The 26,872-nt window shown below is 41.5% G+C and overlaps 1 protein-coding gene across 2 annotated transcripts in view; it reads left to right on the plus strand.

Moving 5' to 3' along the window:
* RB1 (RB transcriptional corepressor 1) overlaps positions 1-26,872 on the plus strand; it is a 114,306-nt gene that overhangs the window by 21,538 nt on the left and 65,896 nt on the right. The window contains exons 3-11 of one of the 2 annotated variants that reach the window (XM_019529938.1): positions 7,914-8,032; positions 10,138-10,272; positions 12,824-12,862; positions 13,496-13,563; positions 15,165-15,275; positions 16,216-16,364; positions 17,250-17,327; positions 19,687-19,796; positions 20,810-20,890. In XM_019529938.1, the coding sequence (XP_019385483.1) occupies positions 7,914-8,032; positions 10,138-10,272; positions 12,824-12,862; positions 13,496-13,563; positions 15,165-15,275; positions 16,216-16,364; positions 17,250-17,327; positions 19,687-19,796; positions 20,810-20,890 (890 nt within the window). The remainder of the gene's footprint in view (positions 1-7,913; positions 8,033-10,137; positions 10,273-12,823; positions 12,863-13,495; positions 13,564-15,164; positions 15,276-16,215; positions 16,365-17,249; positions 17,328-19,686; positions 19,797-20,809; positions 20,891-26,872) is intronic. The other variant, XM_019529939.1, reaches the window with a different exon arrangement.

Genomic DNA, 26,872 nt, shown 5'->3' on the forward strand with positions numbered 1-26,872 from the left:
CCCCATCCCCCCCAAAAGACTTAGCAGCTGGACACTACTCTCCAAGCTGATGGACTGCACATTGGCAATCAGATCAGTATTGGCCAATATGGCTGGTCAGTCAGCCATTGGTATCAGCCCAAAAAATCTTTATCTGTGCACCCCTAGTCAGAAGCGATGCACCTGTGTTTGTACAGTGCTGTGCTTAGACGAGGGGTGGGCAAAATGTGGACCAGATGCAGCCCACCAGACCATTTTATCTGGCCTGCAGGGCCTCTAAAACATTTAGAAAATTAATATTTATATGCCCCTGGCTGCCTCTCATGCGGCCCTTGATGGTTTGCCAAAACTCAGTAAGCTGCCCTCCTCCTGAAATAATTGCCTGCCTGTGGCTTAGACTAATTAGCTTGGTTGCAGTGCTGTGCAATAAAGGATCTCATCCTATCTGCACCACTGTCTTTGCCTCAATGGATAATTTTTTTGCTCTCTTTTTCCTCTTGTGGTTGGCCTCCTGCCATTCCAAAATTGCCATCCACAAAGAGTCCAGAATGGCTTCCCCATTTTTCCTCCTTTGCTGTGTGAGACGCATAGCAGGGACACAGCTGATGTATTGGCATGGTTTTCTAAAACTTATCTGTTGTAGCATATCTAAGATCTGATGTTCCAGGGATATTTTATTAGGAAGAACACCAAATTGCTATTTTCAGGGTGGGAAGGGGAATTTTTATTTAAGAGGAGTGATTGGGTTTGAATATGTTACCTTGACTGCTCGGAAATGTTACAGATAGGGTCATCTTAGTGGAATATTATTCTCATGACCCGACTTGTGATCGTATAGTGTAATGCTTTTAAGTAAATTGAGATTTGCCTTTTAAGGATACTCATTTCCTGACATGGCTAAGTGAAAGCACTCAAGACTGTTTTTGAGCAGTTAAACAAGTTATCTGGAAAGGCATTCCCTGTTTTCAGTGTTTTAGGTGGAGCCTGGCAGTGCTGCCATTTAAGGCTGCTGGAAGGATCTTATTTCACTTTGCTTATAACTTTGGGCTGAAATTTTTGATGTTGGACATATATATGCCTTAGATTGAATCTTTTTAAACATAAATCAGCCAAAACAGTTGAATCATTTCAGAGAACAAGGTTAGGAAAAACCTGGTGAATTGTTTGTCACTTTAAAAAGATTTCATTTTTTTTACTGCTGTACCAGTGAAGAGATCATCTTTTTCTTGTCTTGTCAGCTAACAGTACTTGTCAGAGCATACAGTGGGTAAACAGGATGTCATTATCAAACAGTCTATCTAGTAGACACTTATTAGTTTACTAATCTATCACTGGTGTCAGGAATTCATATAACTGACAAAATTTAATGCAATGAGATCAACCAAATTTCACTGTGCACAAAATAAAACTGTTATTTTTCAGTCTTGTTGTTGGAAACTACTTAAGTACCTCAGAAAAGGGTAGGGTTTTTTGCCAGTTGCTAGTGACGTAGTGAGTCCTTCACACAATTGCATTGCACTTTCATGGATATCTGACTTCAGTGGTATTGTGGCCATTTTTTCTCATCTGACCTATTCATAATTCCCAAGTTGACAGCTGCTTTTGAGGCATGAGGCAGCAACCTTAACATTTCTGACAGGTATGCAGGTTGTGAGAAATTGAGGCCTGGTATTAAGATAATTCCAGTTAATGTTCAAATCTGACTCTTTTGGATTATGATGGACTACTGAATTTTCAGTAGTCTGAAGGGTTTCAGCACTTCAAGTTCAGATTTTTTTCCACTGTCGGTGATTCCTTGAGATCCTTTTTAGGATGCTGTATGACATTAGCAATTGTTAGATATGCAAACACATACGATTCACAAGATAAACCCAGAGATTTCAAATAGGAGTTGATGGTGTCAAAAACATTCTGACCTGTTGTGATCTTTCTGAGTTCTTTGCAACAAAGAATTACTCTATTTTTCCATAGTCAAGAAACAAGTGAAATTTTGTTTTTGAAATGGGGTGTCACTAAATCTGGAAAAGTTATGGGGGAGGGAGGGTCTTGAATCTAATAAGATTGAGAATTGCTGCTCTGTGTACTTGTTTTTTGGCAATTTCTTGGTTCCTATGATAGGCTGCTTCTGCTGGCCCACAGTGGATTTTGTTGACAAGCTGGTTAAAATTGTGATCTGCTCCCTCTCAGGGCGCACATGCTTTTTGTGTACTAGAAGTAATACATTTTACTGTGGTTTTTTTTTTTTTTTTTTTTTAACTTTGCAGTATGGTTTTAGTATTTTGTGCTTATTTTTTAAAATTTAAGGCAAGTTAAAACTATTTAAAATGTAATCTAACATAATCTAGGTCAAAACCACAGGTCTGTCCTGCAGTAGTTATGGAAGATGCAACTGACCCTGAAACGTTATTTAATCAAAGACTTTCACATTGGCTACATTAATGTATCTCCCTCTAAAATCTGCAGTAAAGTAAAAGATAAAAACAAAAAAACCCACAACTATTATCTTTCCTTAGTGGATAAACCAAGTGTATTTTGTGTGAGATTGAAGTATGTCAAAATCTTGCAAGCACGTTGTTTATGTGCTTGTGAATGATAATACTTGACATTTTCTAAAAACTTTTAATAGGACTGCCTGTTTTCTCTTATTACTGACATACAAATTTACTAAGATTTCTGGGGTTTCAATAAGAACATTCTAAGGCCTTCAAGGGGGGTAGATCAAGGCCCCCACTGTGAGGGAGGGAGGGAATGGGGCTGGAGCAGGGGCAGGTGCTGCCCAGCTGGGGCAGGGCATGGGACTGAGCCGTGCATGGGGAGCACATGGTGGCTCCACTACTATGCGCACCCCTATGAGGGCATGGTGTTGTCCCTGGATCTGCATGTAGGGCGAGGGCAGGCTGCCGCTGGAGGCCCAGGACAATGCCGGGCTGTTCTTGGCGGTGGGGGGGCTGGGCCAGGCTGCACTCTGGGTGGGTGGCAGTGGCACTGGAGGGTGGGTTGGGGGGTCTATGGTGGATTTTGGAGTGGCTACAGCCCTTTCTGTAGCTCCCCTCCTAGCGCTAGAGCCTGGTGCTGCCCTGGTCCCAGCCTGCAATGGCAGCCTGCCCTTGCTCTGTGCACAGATCTGGGGGTACATGCCCCCAAGGCCTCCCTGGAGTATGAATACAGCAGAGAACCCCCTACCTGCATCCCTGGATGAGCCACTTGTGGCTTGGTCACGTGCCCTGCCCCAGTCCCAGCCCCACTCCCTCCCTCACTGTGGAGGCCTCAATCTGCCCTCCCATGCCCCTTCCCTCCCCTTGCCCCTTCCCCAACAACAGATATACCAGCTGGATGCTGCTCTCCAAGCTGTCCTGCTGCATATTGGCAATCAGATCAGTATCGGCCAATATGGCTTGTTAAAAATTGGCCATCAGTATCAGGCCCAAACATCTCTATCGGTGCACCCCTAGCTTTGATAGAAAAATGTGTTGAACAGCCATTAAATTAACCACCGTGCTTTCTTTTAAGTGAAAAAGGAAAGATAGTTTGAGGAGTCATTTTCAGTGACTTTTGAAAGGATGTTACTATGAAAATAGTGACACCTGGATTTAATTTTTTCTTTTATTTTAGGCACTTTTACAATGAAGGCACTGATGCTAAGTATTGCAAATATCATTTGCAATACTTAGCAGTTTATCTTTTTAAGGCAGAAGTTGTAACAGGAGTTGTATTGAAAATATGCTTGTTGTTTTAAGCTCTCATGTTTTTTACTTATAACTTCTTCCAGAAACTTGGTTTAAAAGTCCTTAGAATACTGTGTCTTCTACCCCAGCAAATTTTTTTTGAAAGGAAACTGGTGATATTTAAAATGATTCATGTAAGATCCCTTTAAAAATAAGAAGTTATTTAAGTAGCTGTTCTGCAAACTGATGTTAGGAATGGATTCAGGTTTAAAAAAGAAATTTACAAAATATTGCATCTTAACTATGTTTAATACTGTATTTGATCACACATTGCATGCTCCTAAATAAGATGCTTCTTGTTTTGGGAAGGCAAAATGAAAAGAAGATGTTTTCAGTCATGATTCGGGACCTACTCAAATAATGATTTTTTTTTTTTGCAACTTTCTGGCCAAAAAAAGCAGGGTTGGTTTGTTTGTTTGTGGTTTTTTTCCTCTCTCTCCAGGGAGTCACTGGGGGGAAAAACTTACTAAGAAGAAAATGTTGGCTCCTAACCTTGCAGTCTGCTGGGGAGAGTGGGGGGTGTGGAGCAGCTAAGATGGTGGCTGCTGCCGCCTCGCTCTGCCGCTGATTGGCCGAGAAGTTTGCCCCTTGTGCGGCCCCACATCCCTTCACCAATCAGCAACAAGGGGTGGGGCCACACAAAGGGCAGCCCTCTTGGCCAGTCAGCAGTGAGGAGGCAGTGAAGGGTGGGCTCCCTGGGGCCCCTCAGCCAATCGGAGGCATGAGGGGGACCCTGCCATGGTAAGCCCATGAAAGTGGTGGCTGGTGCTGTGATTGGCCCACCAAATTGTCCTGCTTCGATTTGGGTTGGTCCCTAATCATGACTGAAAGCTGTCTGCATGGACGAATTCTCTTGCCCATAGCCAGCTCATTGGCTCTCTAGGCAGAAGCTTGAATTTTAATCCTCTGGCAGCCAGTTCAGTTGCGGCTGAGAGGGTTAAAACTCTGCCTCTGAGGCTGAAGTGGACTCTGTTTCTCCTGAACGGTGGCCAGAGAGAAGGGAGAGAAGCACAGCGCTGAGCAGTAATAACTAGGCTTGGTAGAATTAAACTTTTATTTTTTTAATATAATTTAGATGGCTGCCATCAATTTTTTTTTAATCCATTTAACATTTTCAGTGTTGTGCATAATGAGGGGGCAGTGTTCATTTTTTATCAATTTAAATGTTCAGGATTGCGTGAAATTAGGGGCCTGGGGGGCGGACAATTTAGTAATGACATGACTGTTAAAAGCTTTATAAAATCACCAGAAAGTATCCATAAATCAGTATATCCTACCTACTGTGTTTCTTCATCCGGAAAGATCCAGGTGGGCAGGGTCCAGAAGAGGAGGGCAGCAGCACTCCCAGAGTCTGGGAACTTGGGGAGAGGTGATGGTGGTCCCCACCGTTAGCTGGCCTGGCCTGGATCCTGCTGCTGCTGGGCTAGAGCCTTGAATACTCTTCTCTCTTCCCCACTCTGGGCTTGGAGTAGCAGTTTATTTAAGCAGGTGGTTATCTCCCTCCAGCCTGCTTCCCCCACCTCTGAAGAACAGTTGATTGCTAAACTGCTGAGTCATTAGGCCAGAACCAGCGGCCAGTTGCTTAATTGATGAGTCATTAGGCTGCCTATTGTTTCTCTTTAACCTTTCTGGGCTCTCTCTCTTCTTGTCTCTTTCCCCACTGTCTAGTAACAGGGGTAAAAGTTCCCTGTTACAGTCCCATTTCTATAAATTTTGATTATTACTGATTATTATTACCAATTTATTATTACCGTAGTCTGTGAGTATGAGGTATAATTGATGTTTTATCTATAATAATCTAATACTGCCAGTCCTAGTCATAACTGTCTACATGCTTCCCTTCTGGCACAGAAATCAGTTTCCCTGCTCAAGAGACATAGTACCAATTCTGGAGGGCTAATTTTTTGGGGAAATGTGTATATGAGTAAGTATGGTATTAAATTAGTAGGATTTTAGGAAGATTCTGTTATTGTAGAATGAAATTTCATGTATAGTAAATAAGGTTTAATTGAGGTGTTCTTTGCAACAGGTCAACTTTTAAATTTCTTTTTGAAATTTGTATTGGTGAATAATAGACATCGCTTTTTTTATACCTGCTAGATGCCAGTTTACCTTATAGCAGTTTATTCAGGGATGGCAAATAATTTCTGCTATAGTCATACATGGCTCTGTTGATGTAGTCTAGCAGGCTCTGGGTCCTGAGTCAGGGGACGGTTCATTGCACAACCTTGTGGGACCTGGGCTGAGCCCTTTCAACTGAAAGACTCTGTATAGACCACTACTGGTGTATAGGCCACCTCAAACCCCAGCTAGTTATCAAGCCTGCTGACACACATGGGGGGGAAAAAAACCCCCAAAATGTGCTTTACCAGAAATAGCGTATTAACTCAACCTAGCTCTCCAGCATCTATGGATCGGGTGCTTCATTGTGGCTTTTTGGTGCTTTTATCAAAAAATTGATTCAATTGGCTGTTATGTAAAAGTGCTACTGAAGTGCCTGATCTATGCCGATGTTGGCCAGCTAACACAATGCCTCTTCTGGGCATGTGCTGGGCTTGACTCGGGAGCACCCCAAGTTTAAAGAAAAGTGTAGGGTGGGGGGGGTGTTATATCTGTAAGTAGCCCAAATGTCCATTGTACTGTCTGTAAATACAGTTCAGGCTCTTCCACTCTGTCAGCATTGGCGCACACTGTACAGATAACCTTTATTCCAGTCACTCTGGTGTCTGACTTGGTTTTGCAGATGATGATTCTGGTGCTGACTTTTTTGGTACTTAGTGTTTTCTTAGTAAGAAAGCAAAATATCAGGTAATTTATAACACGTGTGAATGAAAGTTCTGTCATGCATTGTAAGTGGTCTCATCTACTTGACTAGGAATTGAAGGTTAACTACACCATTAGACAAGCAGAAAAAATAATGCTGTTGAAATGTATTATTTTCTGTTTCCTGCAAATATTCCTCTTCACTTCATGATCTGGCTAGTACAGACAGACTGTAAACAAGGGTCCTCTCCAGAAGACCTACATGGTTTTATACAAAGAGTAACCTAATTCTATGGGGCAGCAGAAGAACATTTCTTACTTGGCTGATTATCTCAATAAGCCCAGCAAAGTCTTGTTCATACATTATACAAGAGAGAAATGAGAGTGAACATAAAGAACCACATGATCTGTTATTTTGAGAGGTGATCTCTGGATTCCTTATTAAGCCAGTGTGGCTCATAACCGTGGTGGACAGGCTATGTTTAGGAAGTAAAGGGAAAAAATGAATTAATGCCTTATGATAAAGGTAGTACCATACCTGGCATAGGCGATGTGTAGGGGGAGCACAGTGGGGACATGTGCCCCCACCGCTAAAATTGGCCCTTGCTGGCCAGGGAGTGAGGAGCGCCAGCTGGTGCCCCCTAAAAAAGCACCAGTGGCACTTCCAGGTTGCTGCCAGCACTTTTGGGGTTGGCAATCAGCTGCTGGGGGACCCCCCTTCCTGCTGGCAATCAGCCACTGGTGCTGCCTCAGAGCCAGAGAACCAGGAGGCACCAGTCACCCATGATAGCTGGTGTCTCAAAGAACTCACAAATTCCACCCATAGCATAAGCTGGGTATCATATTACTAGTATATCACTACCATGACAGAAACATGCCTGGCAGCAGATATGGGAAAGAAGGATGACTCCAGACATGTAGCCATTAAGGCATTGGCCTTCTTCCAGTCTTCGGGCACTACACCAGAGTGCCAGGAATTTTCAAAGATCCATGCCAGAGGCTGGGCTATGATGCTTGCCAGCTCCTTGAGTACCCTGGGGTGTAGATTGTCAGGGCCGGCTGACCTTGAAGGTATCCAGAGCCTCTCAGGATGTTCCTTCACAAGGTCAGCATTGATGGAGCGCAGGGGATCTCCCTCACCCAGACCTCCCTGTCCCGTAGCGGGCATGGGCATCCCATGGGACTGATGAAAGACCAATGCAAAGTACCCATTTTGAAACTATTTTAAAATTTACAGAGAAAATAAAGCTTGTATTGCAGGAATGCATATTTGAATGGATTTTTCTATGCAAGATAAAAATACTATTTGTAATATGCTTTGAATTGCCAAGTAACTAGAAATCGTAAGTGACTGTTTTTAGCTTTTTGTTTAGGTAGACAGATTTATGTTCCTTCATCTGGTAATTCATGAAGTTTAAGTGAAAGTTATCTTTTCTCTTCTTCTAGGAGGCCTACATCAAAAAGAAGGAGGAGATATGGGGAATCTGTATCTTTATTGTAGCAGTTGACCTGGATGAGATAACAACATTCACTTTTACAGAGCTTCTGAAAAGTATAGGTCTAAGGTATGTTTTACTGTGAAAATTGAGGTGCCAGCAATCAAATAATCGGGCAGTGTTTCTACTCTGAGATTACCATGCTTTTTTGTTTTAGTCGGTTCGGACCTACAAATTTATTGTGTAGACTTGAAGTCCGCTGTAGAGGAAGCTTTACCACTTTATTCCAGGGATAAGTTGCACTTTACAACTTCTAGTTCTCCTTTTGTTAATTATGGCAGTATTCATAATTTTGGTCCTGACTGTCTCTGTGGTAGCTGAGGCATTGGTACTAATTTCCTTTGCAGTAAAACAATATGCAGCACTGCGGTATGTTGTTGGATCCTGTACCACTGCTGTGGTTAGGAAAACTTGGGGAAGCTTTTACCCAATCTCTTGCTGTAGAGCAAGGGTGTCAGACAGGATCTGACCATAAGTCAGATCCTGCCTGTGGAGCCCTGCCATCTGGCCTCTGGGGCTGCCCTGTGGTCTGAGCAGACCCACAGGGGGCATGGTACGAGTCAAACCAGCCCCACAAGCAAGATATGGGACACATTCTGTATACAGCATCCGCCCACATGTATACAGCATCTGCCCCCACCACATCAGGGCTGGACATCTGGGTCCCAGACTGGCTGGAGCAGGCGACATCTCTGTTATGGTACAGGAGGAAGGGGTGATCTGTGACCTGATCAAGTCTCCATGTCTGGTATGGGTGACATCACTGTGACCAATCTCCCCAGTTTGCTGGTCTGGTAATCATGATAGGACTGTCTCTCCCTTAGTGGGGACACATTCCTTGGTCCTCATTTCCACCAGCATAACAAAAAACCTTATGTACTCATCCTCCCTTTGGGCAGCTTGATTTGAAGTCAGAAATCCCGAAGCAGAATTGGTCAGTGGGATTTGGAAGAGATGTAGAGGTCATAGGATACCAGGTGGGATGTTTCCTCTGACTTCCTTGTATTACCTTGCCCTACTGACCTCTGAGGATGTTCACCACCAGGAAGTTGGTATCCTCTGCTTCTTGGCCCTTCACTCTTTGTAGAGAAGCTCAACCATTACAGAAATTTCTGCTCCATTGATAATTGCTATAGAGGCAAGAAGTGAAAAGAGGAAAGAAACCATATTTGTCAACACTTTATTAAATGGGATAAAATATTCAGAAACAAAACTAAGGTGTTTGTGGCATTTTCTGACAAAGGCTGACTTATACTTGCTCAGAGTTTATCCAAGGTTGCATATGGATATAATATTTGAAACCACTTCCAAGTGCAATAGGCTTGGAAACATTTATAGAACGTAGCATTTCAGCCACTAGACAGACATACAGCCCTGGTCATGTCCCACAGCTGGAGTGCTTCACAGTATCTGTGGCTGTATGCAGTGGCATGCTCTCTAGCTAGGGAGTACAGCAGGAGGCTGCAACACACTGCAGTTCTGCTCCCTGGCCCTCTCCAGAACCTCCATCTCAAGGGGCTGTTTCTGCTCCCTTCAGCAGGTACTATTTTGGAGCACTTTGCCTATTTATAGAGCATTTCAGAGGTATTTGAAATTTTTCAAACGTGACATCTGTCTGCACCCCAAGTGTATCTTATGCAGTGGCAACTTATTACAGTTGATGACAGTTTTGGGAGTACTGTCTTTCAGTCAGTGCTCAAGCAAAACTCATACCCAACTCGAAGCTTGTCATCAACTGCGTGGTAGTCATCATGAATGCAATCTGTGGATACTCACTTGGAACAGATACCCTGTGGTAATTGAGGACTTTTAAAATGTATTCTCCACACAGGTTCCATAACCTGCACCTCCCCCCCCACAAGTTAATGTGAAGTCTTGCTCCTGTGGCTTCTTGTATTGAAAAGGAAATGCAAATTTCCACAGAAATGCAGTTAAACTTACTCTGCTCATTTTGCCACTTGTTTGCAGTGTCTTTAATGTATCTGCATCGCATACGGTCCCAGTGGGATGCTGTTAGCCAAAAGAAATGTGATCTTCAGTACTGGGACATGTTAGTAACAAGAGAATGTAATTCTATAAAACTACTTTTGTAGAACTACAGTTACTTTCTAGACTTTTACCTATTTTTCTTTAAAAAAAAAAAAAATGTTCTTTGTCATTCTTCCTCCTTGCAGTGCATGTACATTTTTTCAGTTGTTGAAGCAAATGGATAGTAACATGGATACCATAAGCACGAATGTTGATAGTACTGTATCGCGACTACAGAAGAAATATGAAGTATTACTTGCGCTATATCGCAAGTTTGAAAGGTAATGTGCATTTTTCTCCTTTAATTTGAATTGATGCATTCTTTGGTAGTCCATATTTATTTATTTAAATTTCTAAAATACAGATACTTGAAGTGACAATCTTAAATTCTGAATATACTTCCTAGTTTTTAAGTATCAGCTAACTGAGCACTTAACACTTATTCAGACATTCATAATTCATATTCACCACTTAAATATTATGGTGTGTTACTTAAACCCCATTGTGGTTGCTGTTTTGTTTTGTTTTTGTTTTTAATTGCTATGGCAAATGGGTCCATAGCCCATTGTGCTAGGCCATTCACATCTCTCTCTCTCCAGCAACCAAAGAGATATTGTAGGTTTCCTCCATTTAATCTTTTTTTGCTTTTCCTTCCATTTATTTCTCCTTTGCCTTCTATTTTACTATTCCTTCGTCTCCCCTTCAAATTGTATTGCATCTACATTCAAGTTTGAGGAACCTGTAATAGACTTCGTTCAAAAATACCACACACAAAACAGCACCCCAAATACGTGAGGAAAATGTTGAGTAAAACAAACCCTGGGCTTCTGATTTGGAGAATCTGTCTCCCAGGAGTTCAGAGGGTAAACTATTCTTCATTAGTCCTCTCATGTCTGAGGGTGAGCAGTTTTGACTGTCTTGCCTGATCATGCATACAGGAGTGTGATATGGACAGCAGGCTTGCATAACCCAGATCAACTAGGTGAGGACAACCCCCTGCCATGAGTGCAGTAGACTAGAGCTTTCTGTGCATCCCTTAACAAATGATGGAAAAAATAGTGGTATAACTTAAGGGATGATTCAGCACAGTTGATAATTCTTCAAAGATAACGGTGAGTGTAAGTGTGTGTGTGTGTGTAAAATTGGGCAGGAGTGAACTCTCCTTAAAATCTGTGACGTGCTGACGTGTGTGTGCTTCATTGCTGTTACTTCAGCATCTCTTGTAATGCTTAGTTTCTTGTTTAACTGCATTCAGTGAAGTTTTTTCTGTAAAGTAGCTCTCCATGGGTATGTAAAAGTATTCAGCATGTATGGGAGAGTTTCATAAAGCTCATGGGATTATCAGTTTTGTTTCACAGTCCCAAGGTATTTTACAGCTGTGCAACTTTGCACCATTGTATTTTTGTGTCAGTGCATTCAGAACTGTCAAAGGGCCTAGATATGTCATTCATTAACCCTTCACATGAGTGACATCGATTATAGTCAGCTGTCACAACCCAGATGCTGAAGTAAAGTGATGTGAAGGTAGAGGTACTAATTAACCGTAAGCATTTTCCATCCTAATACATGCTTTTGAAGATGGTAGCTATGAAGTTCAGACATTATGAAGTGGCTGCCTACAGACTGATTTCCAGCTCCTGTTTGTTCTGTTGTGTACCAGTCATGTTACTGCTCCTGCTAGTATTTCTATATATTCAGAAACTATTCTTTTTTTAGTTGCTTAGCAACAGGCCTGTTTTTTTTTCCCCTGCTGCATTGACATTCAGCCATATCAAGGAGCGCAGTATGTTTAGTCTTCTCGCTTCCTTAAATAGGCAACAGTGTCAATTCATTCTTTATTCTTGAAATCTAACCCAGTTAATTATAGTATTTTGGGCTGTAGGGATCTCAGTAATGTTTTTAGAATACTGAATCCCTGAAGTGTCCTGAAAGGCTTAATATATTATTTGTACCTACTATAGCTCTTTATGGACTATATAGCCATCACTCTCTTATTTAAGTCTGCATCTTTTAAATATGCATTCTTTCCTAATCTTACCCTTTTAATAGTTAGGTGGTATTTGTCCCTACTTTATGGGGGTTTTTTTGTGTTATTTTTTGAGGGGCAGGGCAGGGAGGTGTTCACATGGCATTACAAAAGAAGGGACTGTCAAACAAATTACAAAATCTTTAGAACAGTGTAACCAATATAGGGTTCTCAGAAAATGAGTCTAACTTAAATGATTTTTAAAATCTTGTCATCTTGATTTCTGGACCCTTAGCTTTTAGTTTACACTTCAGGTACATTTAAAGTTGTTCATTCTTCAACCAGGACTTTTTAACTCCAGTCTGACATTCTCATAATCACTGGACTCAACATGCCTGTGATTCTTTCTTCCTAAAGAAGGAGCATCAGATACTGAGAGACATGCAGTAAAATGAGGTGGCAGTGAAGGCTTTGAGACTGCTTTAAGATACTGTTTCACATAGTAGCAAATTATGATGCTACAGTCTTTGCTGTATCTTTACAAGCCACTGAGAGAAGTGAATCCTGGGGTTTTGTGGAGAGAAAAACCGTCACAATTTATTTACACCTAGTTTAAATTGCTTTATTACTTAAATGTAAGAATTCAAACAGTAACAGCTTCTTGTAACTCAGCTGTAGTTAAAAGCAGTCATTGAGTCTGACATTAGTTGCGATTCTCAAAAGGGAGATAAACAATAGTTTCTGTGAATAGTGGGCATTTTGAGAGAGAGCAAGTGTTTTTGTAACCAAAGGATACTATGCAATTTTTAAAAATTTTATATATCTTTTATGAGTCAGTTCAATGTTGTTTTTTGTTTGTTTTTTAGGATTTGTGGACTTATTTATGTGGCACAGCCTAATAATCAGTAAGATTTGACTTTCTTGTTTACATAAAATATAAAACTATACCTAAAAATTAAGATTCAGAATATGTTTTAGTGTTTTATTTGTCTGACTGCTAAGACTGGATCTGTTGGTGTTACCAGTAAGTATATTATGGCTAATAAATATGCTTGGTCAGGTGTTTTGTGCTCCCTGAATGACTTCACCTTGATATGGAGGGAACAAACATTTGAAGGATAGACTTTATGATTCTAGCATCACATAAAGAATGAGAAGATGCTGGCACAACTCCCAAAGCGAGCTATTCAATAAATACGGTAACTGGTGAATAGAGCCCGAGTCAGAAATGTGAGTGAGAGAGTTGCTTGAACCGTTGAATACATCGCTGCATTCACTTTCTTTGTATAATGTAAGTAACACGTATACTTCTTTGAAAAGGAAAAAGAAAAGTATCTAATCTTTCCATTTCAAAATTTGCTGTGTTAATTTCATGAGGAATGTATTGAGATTATCAATATACTTTTTAAAATATCTAATGCTTGTTGCCCTAAATGAATACATTCATGGACCTAAGTAAACTCTGTGGACTAGGTTCAAAATTGAAGAACTGTTATTGTGAAATGTTCACTACCCCATTTCTGTGGTTGATTTTACAGAATTTCTGATGAACTCAATTCCATGTTAGTTCAAAAGATTTCTTGGATCACTTTTTTGCTGGCTAAAGGTAAGTTGTGATTATTATCGAATTCTTTTCATGGTTTCATTGGAGAAAATTTACGGATTTCAGTTTTATATCTCCAATATGAGAAACATCCTGGTTACAGATATCATAATGGGATCCCATAATCTTCTGTAATTCTGTAGTCATGTAGAAATTTGCTGCCTCTTCTGCAATTTTGGTGAACTTTGTCTGGCATTGGGGACTGCAAAATGTTGTAGTACTCAGGATATTTCTTGTTATCTAGAAAGCTCCTGTTCTGTAATTTGGTCCTGTCTTCTTGGCAAGAAGTTGGCAGCATTTATATTTCAAATAGGCCTGGAAGGTTCCCTTTAGGAATGGTTAGGGCTCTTGTTAAGGATGAGACAGAAGCCATATTGTTATAATTGTATGGTCTTATAAGGCTTCACTAGAACAGAAGTGCTCAACCTCTGTCCTGTGGCACTGTCATCCAACCTGTGTCTTCTGGTATGTTTACAGATGTATCAATTGAGCCTACTTAGGAGCAGCTGAACCAGTAAAAATTCTTTGTTAAAATTCTCTAGCATAAAAATACATGAAATTTGGTGGGTTCTTTAGCTTTACCCCTTTATTGAATTAAAGCAATGAGAAGGAGCTAGTATTCTTCCAGCATATGCCTTCATAGATATTTAGGCCAGGTTTTGGCAGTTTGCAGCTGTGGAGCCACTGGAGCTGGTCGGCTCTACCTCCTAGCTGTGGTCTGACATGGGCCAGGTACTTTTGGCAATGCATCTGCAGTAAGGAACTTTTCTTGCACTTGTGCTGGGGCCAGACAGCTGGGAACACAGCATTGTCACTTCCCCTTGCTCCCTGGATGTGGCATGTGTGCAGTTTTCAGCCTTTAGATCGCTGCACCAGGGCTCACACTGCTACAAACAGCATCTGTACTGCTGCCACTTTCCCTCTCCCCCACCTTGGCTGCAGTATGGAAGCAGCTTCCGGCTGGTGGTGAGCTGCTCTGGGGCTGGGCAGGTTCCAGCTGGCTGTGCTGCAGTCATGGGGAAGAAGGGGAACAGGTAGAAACTACAGCAGCACCACAGTCTGCAGATACCTGGTCCCAGTGCAGCTTCCCACCAGCTGGAAGCTGCACCTCTGCCATAGCTGAATGGTGGGAAGGGGCTGAAAAATGTGGCAGTCCTGTTGCAGCTTTCAGTGTTCAGAGGCTAGGAAGTCCTGACTTTGAGGCTGTATCCCTATCTACCACTTTCAGTACCTACTGAAGGACTTTTTCTCCAAGAATATTCAGTCCCCTCTTGAATTAGGGTAAGTTGTCATGCTTCACACCATTTTGTGGCAATGAGTTCCATAAGTTAATGGTTGGAGGTGCCCCCATTGCCATATTTTGACCTGTGGGGAGTCCCACAGGTTGGATGACAGTGTGCATGCTGGATCACTCTGGTGCTTGGGGCCTAGTGGTGGCCCAAAGATTGAGCCCTACTGGTTTAAATGCGTCAGACTTCAAAGATGTTCATGATCTAGGTGATGTTTTTTAGAATCCAGTCATAGGGGTTTTTAAATTAAGTATTTAAGTCCTTCTGTCTATTTAAAACTCCCAGCATTGGCTCAAAGCTTTTTACATTTTTCAGGAAAAGTGTTACAGATGGAAGATGACCTGGTGATCTCTTTCCAGTTATTGCTGTGTGTTCTTGATTATTTTATCAAACTTGCACCACCAGCATTGCTCAAGGAACCATACAGTAAGGGTTTTAATCTTGTGTTCATAACTTTGACTCATTTCTGAGCTTTCACGTAAGTTCCTGGTAGGGCTTTAATAGTATCCACAATGAATATTGTAAATATTTTTAAGTATGTTAGGATAGAATAGATATATTTTAAATTTTGATTAGATTAATTGAATGGAGCAGTTTGTGACCAAAGTCTTTACGTGCTTGTTTAGCTCTCTTCCTGTTTTCTTGTCACCAGGGGCATATCTTAATAAGCGGGGAGCATTGAACAGGCACTCACACAGTTTGAGGGGGCCTGGTCCTACATAGGAATTTCTGGGGTATGCAGAACCAGTCCCCTGAAGCTCTGGGATATCGTGGTGTTTGTTGTCCAGCAGCATCAATAGGTGATGCGTTTCACCCACTGAGTTGGATCAGTTGTGCTGGGACACATCCCAGCACAGGCGATCCACTTCATTTGATGACATCTGTTTCTACTCCAACTGCAGTACTGTTCCATTCCAGTCAAGTCCTGAAAAACTGTTAATGGATTAATGTTTGTAACATGCCTTCATGTTAGCCTTAAGATTAGAGTCACTAAAAGCATTAAGGATGAGGAAGATACACCCATCTTTTTCTGTTACCAGTTTTTCAAGGATTCAAGCAAGGCAGAATTTCAGCTGAGGCGCTTGAGTGCAGCTTACATGGCTTTAGAGGTGAAATAAAATTTAGGATAAGTTGTTTAAAGATTTATGTAGGCTTGTATCATATTAATGTGGATTCTCTATGATGTAGCACCCTTTTATGACAGAAGTGGGTTTTTTATTATTGTTATTCTGTGAGGTGAAATTTTTAGGTACTGTTCTTTAAAAGGTTTTTAAAATGCACCATAGTTGTTTGGTGATTTTTCTTCAGTTTGCATTGTTAAAAAAATCTGCTTTTAATTCTTTGGTAATTCTGACTGTCCTAACAGAATCTGCTGTGAATACAGTATCTATTAATGGCTCAACTCGAACTCCAAGGCGAGGTCAGAACAGGAGCACACGTACATCAAAGCAAACTGAGACAGACTCGAAAGTTATTGAAGTCCTTTGTAAGGAACACGATTGTAATTTAGATGAGGTAACACTTTTTTGCTTTTTAAAGGGTACAGTCTTAGATCTTCTTATAACATGTGTATCGCCTGTAACCTAATCGTGTTCCCCTCCTCACCCCCATCCCTCTATTGTTAATCCCTCGCTCGGGCACTCTGTATTTCCATTTCAGCTTTGTCATCTTTTTTCTGGATTCCCCATCCTAAACATCTTCTAATATTATATTCAATATCAGCTAAAAGTAGCTTAAACAGAAGTTAGAGGTACTTTTAAATTAGAGCTGATCATCTATTTAAATTTTAGTGCTGGAGGTGATGTGCCATTCCCAATCTTCTTTATTTATTCAACAGCTTCTTCTTTTGTGATATTACAGTAGTGGCCTTTGAGGTATATGCTGATCAAAGCATGTAAGAAAGAGGTGGTTATAAATATCTCCACAGTCTGTTTTGAGCGGAAGCCTTGGTGGTAAGGCTTGTAAGAGTACCATTATTTCTTTCATAGTTCAGAAATCTCTATATACCTGCACATCTAATTTCGTAATTAAAAAATTTTAGTGGTCGAGACAAGTTCAGACATTTTCCTCTAAAATAAACACTTAAGTAGTAGTTCTGGTGCAAGCTGTTTCTACCACTCCCGGGGAGTGTGTTGCAGACTGAATCAGGAATCTACCCCACATGGAAATGTGCAGTAGAATCTGTCAATCCAGGACTGGCTTTCAGCCACCTTTGGACTGACAGATGCAAAAATCATGAAAGACAATTATCTTCAACAGCGAGGGATTGCTGCTGCTGCTGATGTCCTGGTAACTTAAGAATGACTCCTCACTGTCAGCCCTGCTTTAATATGTTTAACAACAGTGTCTGTTTTGGTATCATTGTACATTAGTAATATTATACCTCTCTACTTTTTCTAGGTCAAAAATGTGTATTTCACAAGCTTCATTCCATTCTTGAATTCTGTTGGTATTGTAGCTTCAAATGGACTCCCAGAGGTAATTTAGAGTAATTTAAGACAGTTAAACAAATACTCTGCACTTCTGAAAACCTAAAACATTTAGCTTGAACATCCTTTATGTGCCAAAATTCTATTATCATCTTTAGTAGATATCTAACAAAACAGGCTCTTAAAAGAAAATGGGTTTTCCAAGACACTTGATAGATTTTTCCTCCCCCACTCCTCTTCCTGCTCCCCCTACTTCTTAACATCATGGGAGGTTTACTTAACACGATGTCTTAACATACTCTCTTAAATCATAGAACAATTGTCTTGAGGCAGCTTTTGAATTTACAACATCTGCCTTTTTTAGGTGCATTCCCTTTTTTGGATAGTTTAGGAGTAGTAAATCTTTCAAATGTGCAGGAGTTTAGAATAGAGGAGACTTGACTTGTCCTCCAGCCCTATGATTCTATGCTTTTTTTTCCCTCTGAATAAAATGTTATATAAACTTCCCAGGAATTGCATTCATTACTCTTGTGAAAACAAAATACAGTCAGGGTTAAATGAAGACGTGCACCTCTCATTGCAGTGAGGTATGAATTACTGCAAATGAAAAAGTCACAAAATCCAAGTGTTCCACCTGTAAAAATAAGACAATAAATGCCTTCTCAAACTGAAATTCCTACATTTGGTTAAATTTAGCTTTTTTGCTATAGTAAAAATATCCTAAAGATTTAGATGGTGTTTTACAGGCAATAAAGGTATAGCCCGTTGTATCCTTGCAGAGCTCTTTTCATTTCGGATCTTTGTAAGGATGCTACAGTATACTTGCCTGCAGTCACTCGGAGGATTGGACCTAAAGAAGTAACCTTTTCTGAAATGTAAAATGTATTAGCTTGTCAACTTGAAAATCAGATTAAGATTGATTGGTGAATCAATACAGAATTAAGCATACTATTTTGAGTCCATGTTAAAGCTGGTAACTTGGAAAAAGTTGATATCTACTGAAGCAAAGTGGACCTAAATCTGTGTTTTAAAATGCATAAAGGTTTCCACTATTAAAGTAACTGTGAATTTTATTTAGGCATTTAACATGGCCAAAAGAAATTCCCCAAATGTAAGTCCTGTCACAGGCAGTTGTTGTTGTTGTTGTTGTTGTTGTTGTTGTTGTCGTGCACGTTAAATCAGCTACAGTCTTGATGATCTTTAACAATTGGTCCCAAACCAGAAAAAATTGACCTTTTTAGCTCCCTTGGTTAGAGGCAAAGTAGGCAGAATACATAGTCCCTAATTGTGAGATCAGTAAGGCTTCCCTACCAGTACAACACAGTTTAACCACTGCTGGTCCTACATAAACCTCACATAGAAACCTGCATCAAAACCACCACTTGAAAATTGTTGTCTCCTGAACTCTTGTGGGTGGGAATTGAAGACCCAGGGCCCTAGCATTCTTTCCCTTGAAATAAGTAATTCAAGAGATATCCCAGAACAATCCAACTATAAACAATTATAGGCAGTGGTCAAATGTAGTCTACATTTAAAAAAAAAAATCTTTTGTTACATCTGAACTATGTTCAGCCTTTAGTTATGGTCAGCACAACAGGATCTAGCAGCATGGATAATTTTGTTTTACTTTATGGAACTGAACTTTTTTCATTTAACATTTGTTTTAATTTTCTTTTTAAAATGAAGAAAACCTTCCTGTACTTTTAAATTGCATTTATATTGTCCACCTTGCTGCATTTGACATTCATTGTTTATGGTGAATGTCGGAGTTACAGGTGAACTGAAACAATTATTGCTGCTGTTTTCAGTTGAAGACCTGTGGGCTAAAGCAGCAGCAACAGCATAGTTTGTAAGGGCTGTTCCTTTTGTAGTGGAAGAATTCCTCTAAAAAAAAAAAACCCAAACAAATCCAAACTATGTGAGTTTCTGGAAACTTGTACAAAAGGTCAAATTTTGAACAAATTACAGACATGTATGGAAAGAAAGTTATGCAATAGAACTCAGATTTTTTTCTTTCATTATTTTGAGTAAACCTGTTAAGAGACAGCATCATAGCTACACTCAGGACAGGAACAAATAATAATTGTGGCTCCAGGACACATTCTGGCATAGGCTGGAGCTATTTCAACCTTGGCTGCAATTTAGAGTAATCTGTCTGTTACTCTATCTGGGGATTACCGGAGTACTGCAGCACTCAGGTACACTTCCTGCTACAATAGGTATAAAAGAGGGTATTCTGGGCAAGAGGATGTATAGCTCGTGGAAGACAGGTGCTTTGTGATACTAGAGTAGTTTGTTAGGAATATTATAAATTATGTTATAATGCAGAAACAAATCTTTCTCGCCTACAACAGGATCACAGTAGTGTTCATTTTTCCTGTAATAAAGCTTTTCAATATCTTTTTGAGGTTGAGACTCTCTCAAGGCAATATGAAGATGTTTACCTGAAAAACAAAGACATAGATGCGAGATTGTTTCTGGACCATGATGAAACTCTACAGCCTGATCGCATAGATGGGTAAAACTTTTTATGAATTTCTATTCTTTTTTTGTTTTAATTTCCATATTACAACAGAAAAAATGAAACCTCTCTTGAGCTCTGTTTTTTCCCTTCCCGATGGGAAAAATAAGGTCCTTCTGATATGAAAATCCTTATGCTTTTAAACATCACCTTTTAAGATATGTTAATGTACTTTTAAACATTACTGTCTTACTCTTTGAGTGCCAAGTGGAATTTAAAAGCGAGTTAACACATACAATGAATGGGATTGTTAGCTAGTATTAGTTCAGGGGTGTCAAAGCCTGTGGAGCTGTATCATCTGACCTCTGGTACTGCCTGTGGGTTTCAGTTGACCCATCTGCAGCATGAGGTGCATATTGGATAGCTCTGCATACAGTGCCTGCTCCAAGATCATGCTGCATGTGTTGCCCACTCCAGCCACTTGGGAATTGTCCATCCACTTCATCCCAGATCTAGTGCAAGTCCCAGAACAGGTGCCACAATAAGTGCGGTGCATGCTCTGGTTGCTCCAGGATGCACACTGGATGCAGCATGGAACATACATTGAGTATAGGTGCCACATGCATTGTGATCTTATGCTGGCCCCTCTGGGATGCTTGTGGTATGTAATGCCAGCTCTGGGACGTGCTAGATCTGACATGTGAAGCCAGTTTGTGGGCCCTGTCTGGTCCGGGTACATAGACACCTGGATTTAAAGCAAAAATTAAGAAATTGAGGTAAGAGAATTTTTAGTGCACTCAAAATTTAAAATGATTTTCTTTGGCCTTGTCTGGGCTAGGAAAATGTAGTAGTGGACTAAAAATGGACTAAAAATCAATAGAGTAAAGCTGGGATAAACTCTTAATATAGCTGCACATGAAGAATATGAATGAGAGCTGCTGGATACTGAACATTTATGAAAATCCGTCCCATGGCTTTTTTCTGCTGCTTTAATATGCCTATTTAAAAAATGTGGATTTGCTATATTGAAACTCCAATACTTCATTGTGTTTTATTTTCCTTATCTGTAGATGCTTACAGTTGGAGAGAACACCAAGGAAAAGTAACCCAGATGAAGAATTCAATCTCATACTTCCACAGACTCCAGTTCGGTATGAAGCATTCAAAAATATGTATTTTATCTTAATTTTTTAAAAATTCTTCAGCTCCAAAAGGTAGGTAGTGTTGTTTTAGAGTAGTATTAGTTAGCCGTGTTAGATGCATTTTTATAGACTAACTAGATGCATCTCTGTTTCAGTTAGCTGACGAGGTCCATCTCAACTATGCCTTTGGTTTTAAAGTAATACCACTTCTAAAACCAGAGGTCCTAATCTGGGTGACAGTGGGTGCATTTACACAAGATGCTTTACTGCGCATAAGACTAATTAAGCATAACTGTCTACACATGTGCAGCAATTACCATGCAGCAGATTAGTCTATGCCTATAGGAACATTTAAAGTAATGCAGCAAAGCGCACTGGTAGATGCTGACCAGGAGCAAATTGCTCCCAGTCAGCCTAGGCAGCAGAAGCCCACAGGGGGCAGGGAGACCTGCCCTGGCTTAGCAGGATGCTGCCTCCCAGCCACATGGAGATTGGCCCCTGTTCTCTATGTGGCTGGGAAGCAGCTTTTCAGCAGCTGAGACAGCTCTCCCCTACCTTGGGGAGATCAGGGCTAATCTCTGTACTCCCTGCCAGCCCAAGGCTAGTACCTGGAGGAGCCAGGAGCTCCCCTGGCTGCTGCAGGGAAACAGAGCAGGAGCAGCTCCCATGGGGAGAAAATTTGCTCCCAATGGGCGCATGTTGAGTTGTGTGGGGTCCCAGTTTAATGCACCTGAATTTTCTGTGCAGAAAATCCAGGTGTATTAATTGCACATGTAGATGCACCCAGTATGTAGACAGCATCCAGCATACTTCTGATGTGTGAAAACCAAGAACTTCCCATGTAAATGAGCTGCTTGTTACTTTTACGTATATAAAGAGTACTGTAACTAGGATTCATATATTATTTTTTTTTTTTTTTTTTGCCTTCTGTAGGACAAGCTCCTCGCATGTACCTTGAACTTCTCTATGTACCTTCATGCCCTTACATGCTCCCTGTGTGCTGTTACCCCATGTCTTACTATCTCAGAAACCCCCAACAATTCCCTCACCCTCTTCATGCTCAGGGTGCTATGTATTCCACCAGTCGCTTTAACCTCAGTGTTTCCCATTTTACTCTGGATCAGTAGCTGTTTCACTTATTTCTACTTCCTGTCTGGCCAGGGGTTCTGCATGCCCCATTCTCCTTTCATACTAGAGCATTTCGGTTTTTTTTCCTTTCTCCTCCTTGTACCTGGTTGGCTTCGTGCAGCTGTTTCCTGGCCTCCTGGGAGCATGCGCTGGGGGGCAGCCACCGAGGCTGCTCCAGTAACCTTAATGCCATGTCAGGTTCTCCCCGAGGGGAACCCTGCCACAACTTGGATCTCCCATTCAGGGGTGGGGCTCCTTCTGGTTGCTCCTCACGGGTCAGGGATCACTCTGAGTGAGTATTCTTGGGGCTCTGCCTCCCCTACACCCCAACCATGCGCCAGGCTCTTGGGACAGCCAATCGATGGTCAGCCAGCCTGCCCTCCAGTGTTGCCTCCTGGGTCCTCCCCGTCTACCAGGCTTCAGGTGTTCTCGCTCCACCTAGATGCCTTCAGGCGTAGGACGGTCACTGATGGTGCGCTGCTGTCCTTGATGCTGCCCCGGCTTGCTTGATCTTATGAACGTTGCTCTTGGCCCTTCTTGTCCTAGGGCTCAGGGAAAATCAAAGAAAAGGGAACAACTAACTGAAACAAAGAAGAAAAAGAAGAGGAAAGGCTCAACCCGCCCCACTCATGACTCTGGTGTCTGTGGACCTGTGGTCCATTGATGCAGTCCTTCCTGGACCATCATCTCCTCACCGTCCGGGGTCGCGTTCCTTTAAACATCTTTGGACCCTGCCCATGGGTTCCTCCTTGCCTCCTCTCTCCCTGGCCTTGCCTAGCTCAGGGGACAACTCTGCAGCCAGTTCCCTGCACTGTCCCCACAGCTGTTCCCCTGCCGCTGGCTTTTATTTCTGCCATGTGGCGTTTTCCTATGACATCATCTTCTCACGCCGTTCCCAGTCACAGATAAAAGCGGATGATGAATTGTGCGGGCATCCTGTCTTGGTGCGGCTTGTCAGGCCTGCTTATTTCTGAAATGGATAAGTAAGCCCTGTTTTCAGGACTTTTTCCTTTTCTGTGTTCGCGGGTTGTTTCTGCCCTGGTCCCCACCACGGGAGGGGTTTCCCGGCTTTTTCCTTTTGTTCCCTTGGGATACCCCTCCACACTCCCTTCCTAATAATTGTTTTCTTTTTATTTGGGAGCTGAGTCATTTAGGATGCTAACACATTCAGCTCTTTTAAGGAGGAACAGAGATGATAGAAGTGTATCATTAACTAGAATGTATTAATAGGTGGCACCAACAGATACTTTAATTTGAAGACAGAGAAATGCTTTTCACCAGAATTGGGAGCGTTTTGTCCAGTCATGTCCAGAATATTTCTGGACATTTTAGAATTGATTGGATGCATCTTTTAAATTTTGCACAGGCACAAAATTTGAGTGAGGGTCCTTATAAGTTTTGTCAATAAAATGCTTTCTTCTGTGCTTGCTGTGCAAAGATTTTTTTTTTTTTAACTTTACAATAGCAAAAACTCTAGTACCTTCATTTGCATTTCTGTTTTCCCATGCAAAGTTGGGAAAAGTATGACAAAATTGTACCAACTCTGTGAAAGCTAAAACATAAGAACAATGGAAAAAACATAACTGTGAACCCTCTAGGTTTACATATCCACAAAAAAATTTATCAACTGGATTCTAATAGCAGATGTTAGAGAGGGTTTCTAATCACTGTATTAGAGCAGTGTGGATTTGGAACAGCTTCCAGTAGTAGTGAAGAGAGAGGGTACCTATACACAAGCAGCAAGGCTGCTCCAGTGCGTTGTAATTACAGTGCATTGGAGCAGAATCAATTAATTGAGTCTGAGTCTGCTCCAGCGTTTCATGTATTGGCATTGCCATGCTTCAAAATGGCAGTGGGAGGTGCTTTATTCAAAGCTAGTTGAACGAGCTTTTGATGAAGCATCCCTGCTGCTGTCTTGAAGTGCAGGGACGCTGACACACAAGATGCTCTGGGCACTTTCATTTTAGCAGTTTTTGGAGCCATTCTAATTAAGCCTCCCCTATCTCCCCCCTCCTAGCATGTGTATAAACACCCAAACAGACTAACATTTATAAGGTGGAGTTGTTTAGCTCTTGGAAAAGATTGTATGGCATGACTGCTAGGAACGTCCAGTCCTGTGTTCTGAATTTTTTTTATTACTGGTGTTTATTTTCTAGCTTGAAAAAATTTCTGTTCTCAGGTCTTAATTTGCAGTGCTGGGGGTTGGATTACTAGGGAAGTAATCAATGAATTGCAGGATGTCATTTTTATACCTGCTTTTCAGATTACAATAGCATTTAAAAGCACAATGCCTGTGTAAAGCGATACATTTTCCATGCACGATACTCAAATCCTTTTACCCTCAGAAGCTAATATAAAATGGGCAGGAGTAGCAGTCTACATTTTCATGTTGTCCTACCAAATTTAAACTTCAGCACTTGACAGAGAGAAAGCAGTTCTGGGGACTAAAATAGATGGGTAGAATCTGAACCACCAGTTTTTGCCCTCCCTTTTTAGACTACTAGCAGGGATGCCAGCTGAGGCTGTCAAACCTGAATAACTTTTCCACTGGAAACTGAACTGGCAGTAGCAACTCATTTTGCACAAACCACCAAAATGCCAGTAGGTGGCAGTAAACAAATAGTCACCTAGGCTGAAAGACTGTACATGATGTAAGCCTACCTAGTGCTGTTTATGGTTTACGTCTTTTCACAGCATTTCATTGCGTGAGCCTGGGCTCACAAAAGTTTGTTATATATACATTATATATAAAAGTCTGTTGAATACGTAACTCTTCCCTGTGTGCGTGTGTGTGTGTGCCTGTGCGTGTGTAAAATCTGAGTTAGTTTATAAGGTACAAATCTACCCTGCCTTATTCTGAAAAGGCCATATTTAATTCTTAATTTGGTATAGATTCCCTCATTTGGCAATGCAGTGTGGGCCTGAAGCAAAGTACCTAGAAGAACATGGAAGCCCCTCCAATGACTTGAGGGAGATTTGGGGTCATGCCCTTTGAGTAGTGGTTTGCAAAATTTTCTGTACAAGATACCTGGGTTTTCAGGCCTGTTCTCATTGCTTTACAAAAGTCTTCTTAGAAATCCTGTTACCAGAAGTTTAAAAAAAAAGGCAATGTCAGACCAATTCTTTTTCATTTCCTGTTTCACAGTGAACAGGAAACAGCAGTAAAGCTATAGACTTCTAGGACCTCGATCTATGCCTGGCAAACTTAGAAAAGCATTTACAGGTGTGTGGCGGGATGCTGTGGGCAGGAAGAGCGGAGGAGAATGGGACAATTCAGTTAACTTAGATTTCACTTCATGAATAGTCATCTTACATTGCTAGTTTATATAACTCTTGTAAGTAAAGAACAAATCTTACTGTTAGTAACTAACATTTCTTGAACATGTATATAGTATAACAGCTGTAAAAATTAGATGCATATTCTTAGATCGTAATGTATTTGATCTTTCTGATGCATCATAAATCAGAAGATTGTCCATATTCAAATGTCTGCTTAAACTAGTCTAAGTTAACAGGCTTGCATCACGCCACTTTTTCTGCATGATCTTTTTTCCCCCACAGAACACCCATCATAACTGTTTAGTTGTGGTAACAGTGATATCCTGCTATGTTTTAATATATTTAAGAAAAGATAAAATGATGTTATTTCAGAACTCCATCACTTCTGAAAAATATAATGTGAAAGTACAACCTGCCAAAATTGTTAAACTGCTTTTCGTATCTTGGATAAACTGACAAGTCAATACGTTGTCCCACCTTAAAAAAAAAAAAAAAAAAAAAAATTCCAGCCTTACAGCTATGTGTAGAACCTTATGATGCATAAAAGAACAGAAGCTGCATAAAGACCTTTTCTTAAAATATGGAGTAGTGCAGAAAACCTGCGCTTCATTCACCCTAGAATTGATTCCTAAAGGCAACAGGCCCTCAATTTATGTGCACATGCCTATGATTATGATAAAGCAGTATAATATAGTAGCGCCACTATATGGACAACTGCAGTTGATCAGACACTAGCACACAAATAAGCACTTGTTCTGTTGAAAGAATATATTTTTAACAACCAAAAAAGAAGTAATAGTTCCACCAGCATCCCTGGTAAGTACATGCCATTTGAAAGCAGTCCTTGTTCAGTCATCTTGAACTGGTGACCTTTCTGCAAGGTTCCCTCTAAGGTGTGTGCATGTGTGGCCATGCACACCTAAAAGTGCGGCCTGTGCACAGCCTTTTCAAGGCCACACACCAGGAGAGGCTGAAGCCTGTTGTGGGCTCCACTGGCTTCAAGGAAGTGCTCCACACCCCTGCATCAGGGCCAGGGAGTGGAGCACTTCCCTGGAGCTGGTGGAGCCCATGCCAGCCACCTGCCCCAGCCTCCATCCCTGCCTTACCTCACCTTGGGGAGAAGCCACTGTCTGCCCTGAGTGAGGCTCTGCCGGCTCCAGGACACTGCTTCGCTCCCCAGCATGGCTTCTGGGGTTGTGTCCCAGAGCCAGCAGAGCCTCACTCGGGGCAGGCAGTGGCTCCTCCCCAAGGTGAGGCAAGGCAGGGATGGAGGCTGGGGTGGGCAGCTGGTGCGGGCTCTGCCGGCTCCGGCTCCAGCCTCTGGTCCCTGGCCTCCAGCCCCCTTCAGTAAGTGTCCTATGTCAGACCAAGGCAGCGCGCTCACGGACTGCTGCTCCTTAGAGGGAACGTTGCCTCTCTGTCAGAGTTCATAATAAACATTTGGCATCACCCGGGACGTCATTCTCCCCTTGTACTCGGCCTTGGTGAGGCTGCAGCTGGAGTACTGTGTCCAGTTTTGGGCTCCACAATTCAAAAAGGATGTGGAGAAGCTTGAGAGAGTCCAGAGGAGAGCCATGCGCATGA

The sequence above is a fragment of the Crocodylus porosus genome, unplaced genomic scaffold (assembly GCF_001723895.1).
Source record: "Crocodylus porosus isolate Cpor-Errol unplaced genomic scaffold, CroPor_comp1, whole genome shotgun sequence".
Lineage (NCBI taxonomy): Eukaryota > Metazoa > Chordata > Crocodylia > Crocodylidae > Crocodylus > Crocodylus porosus.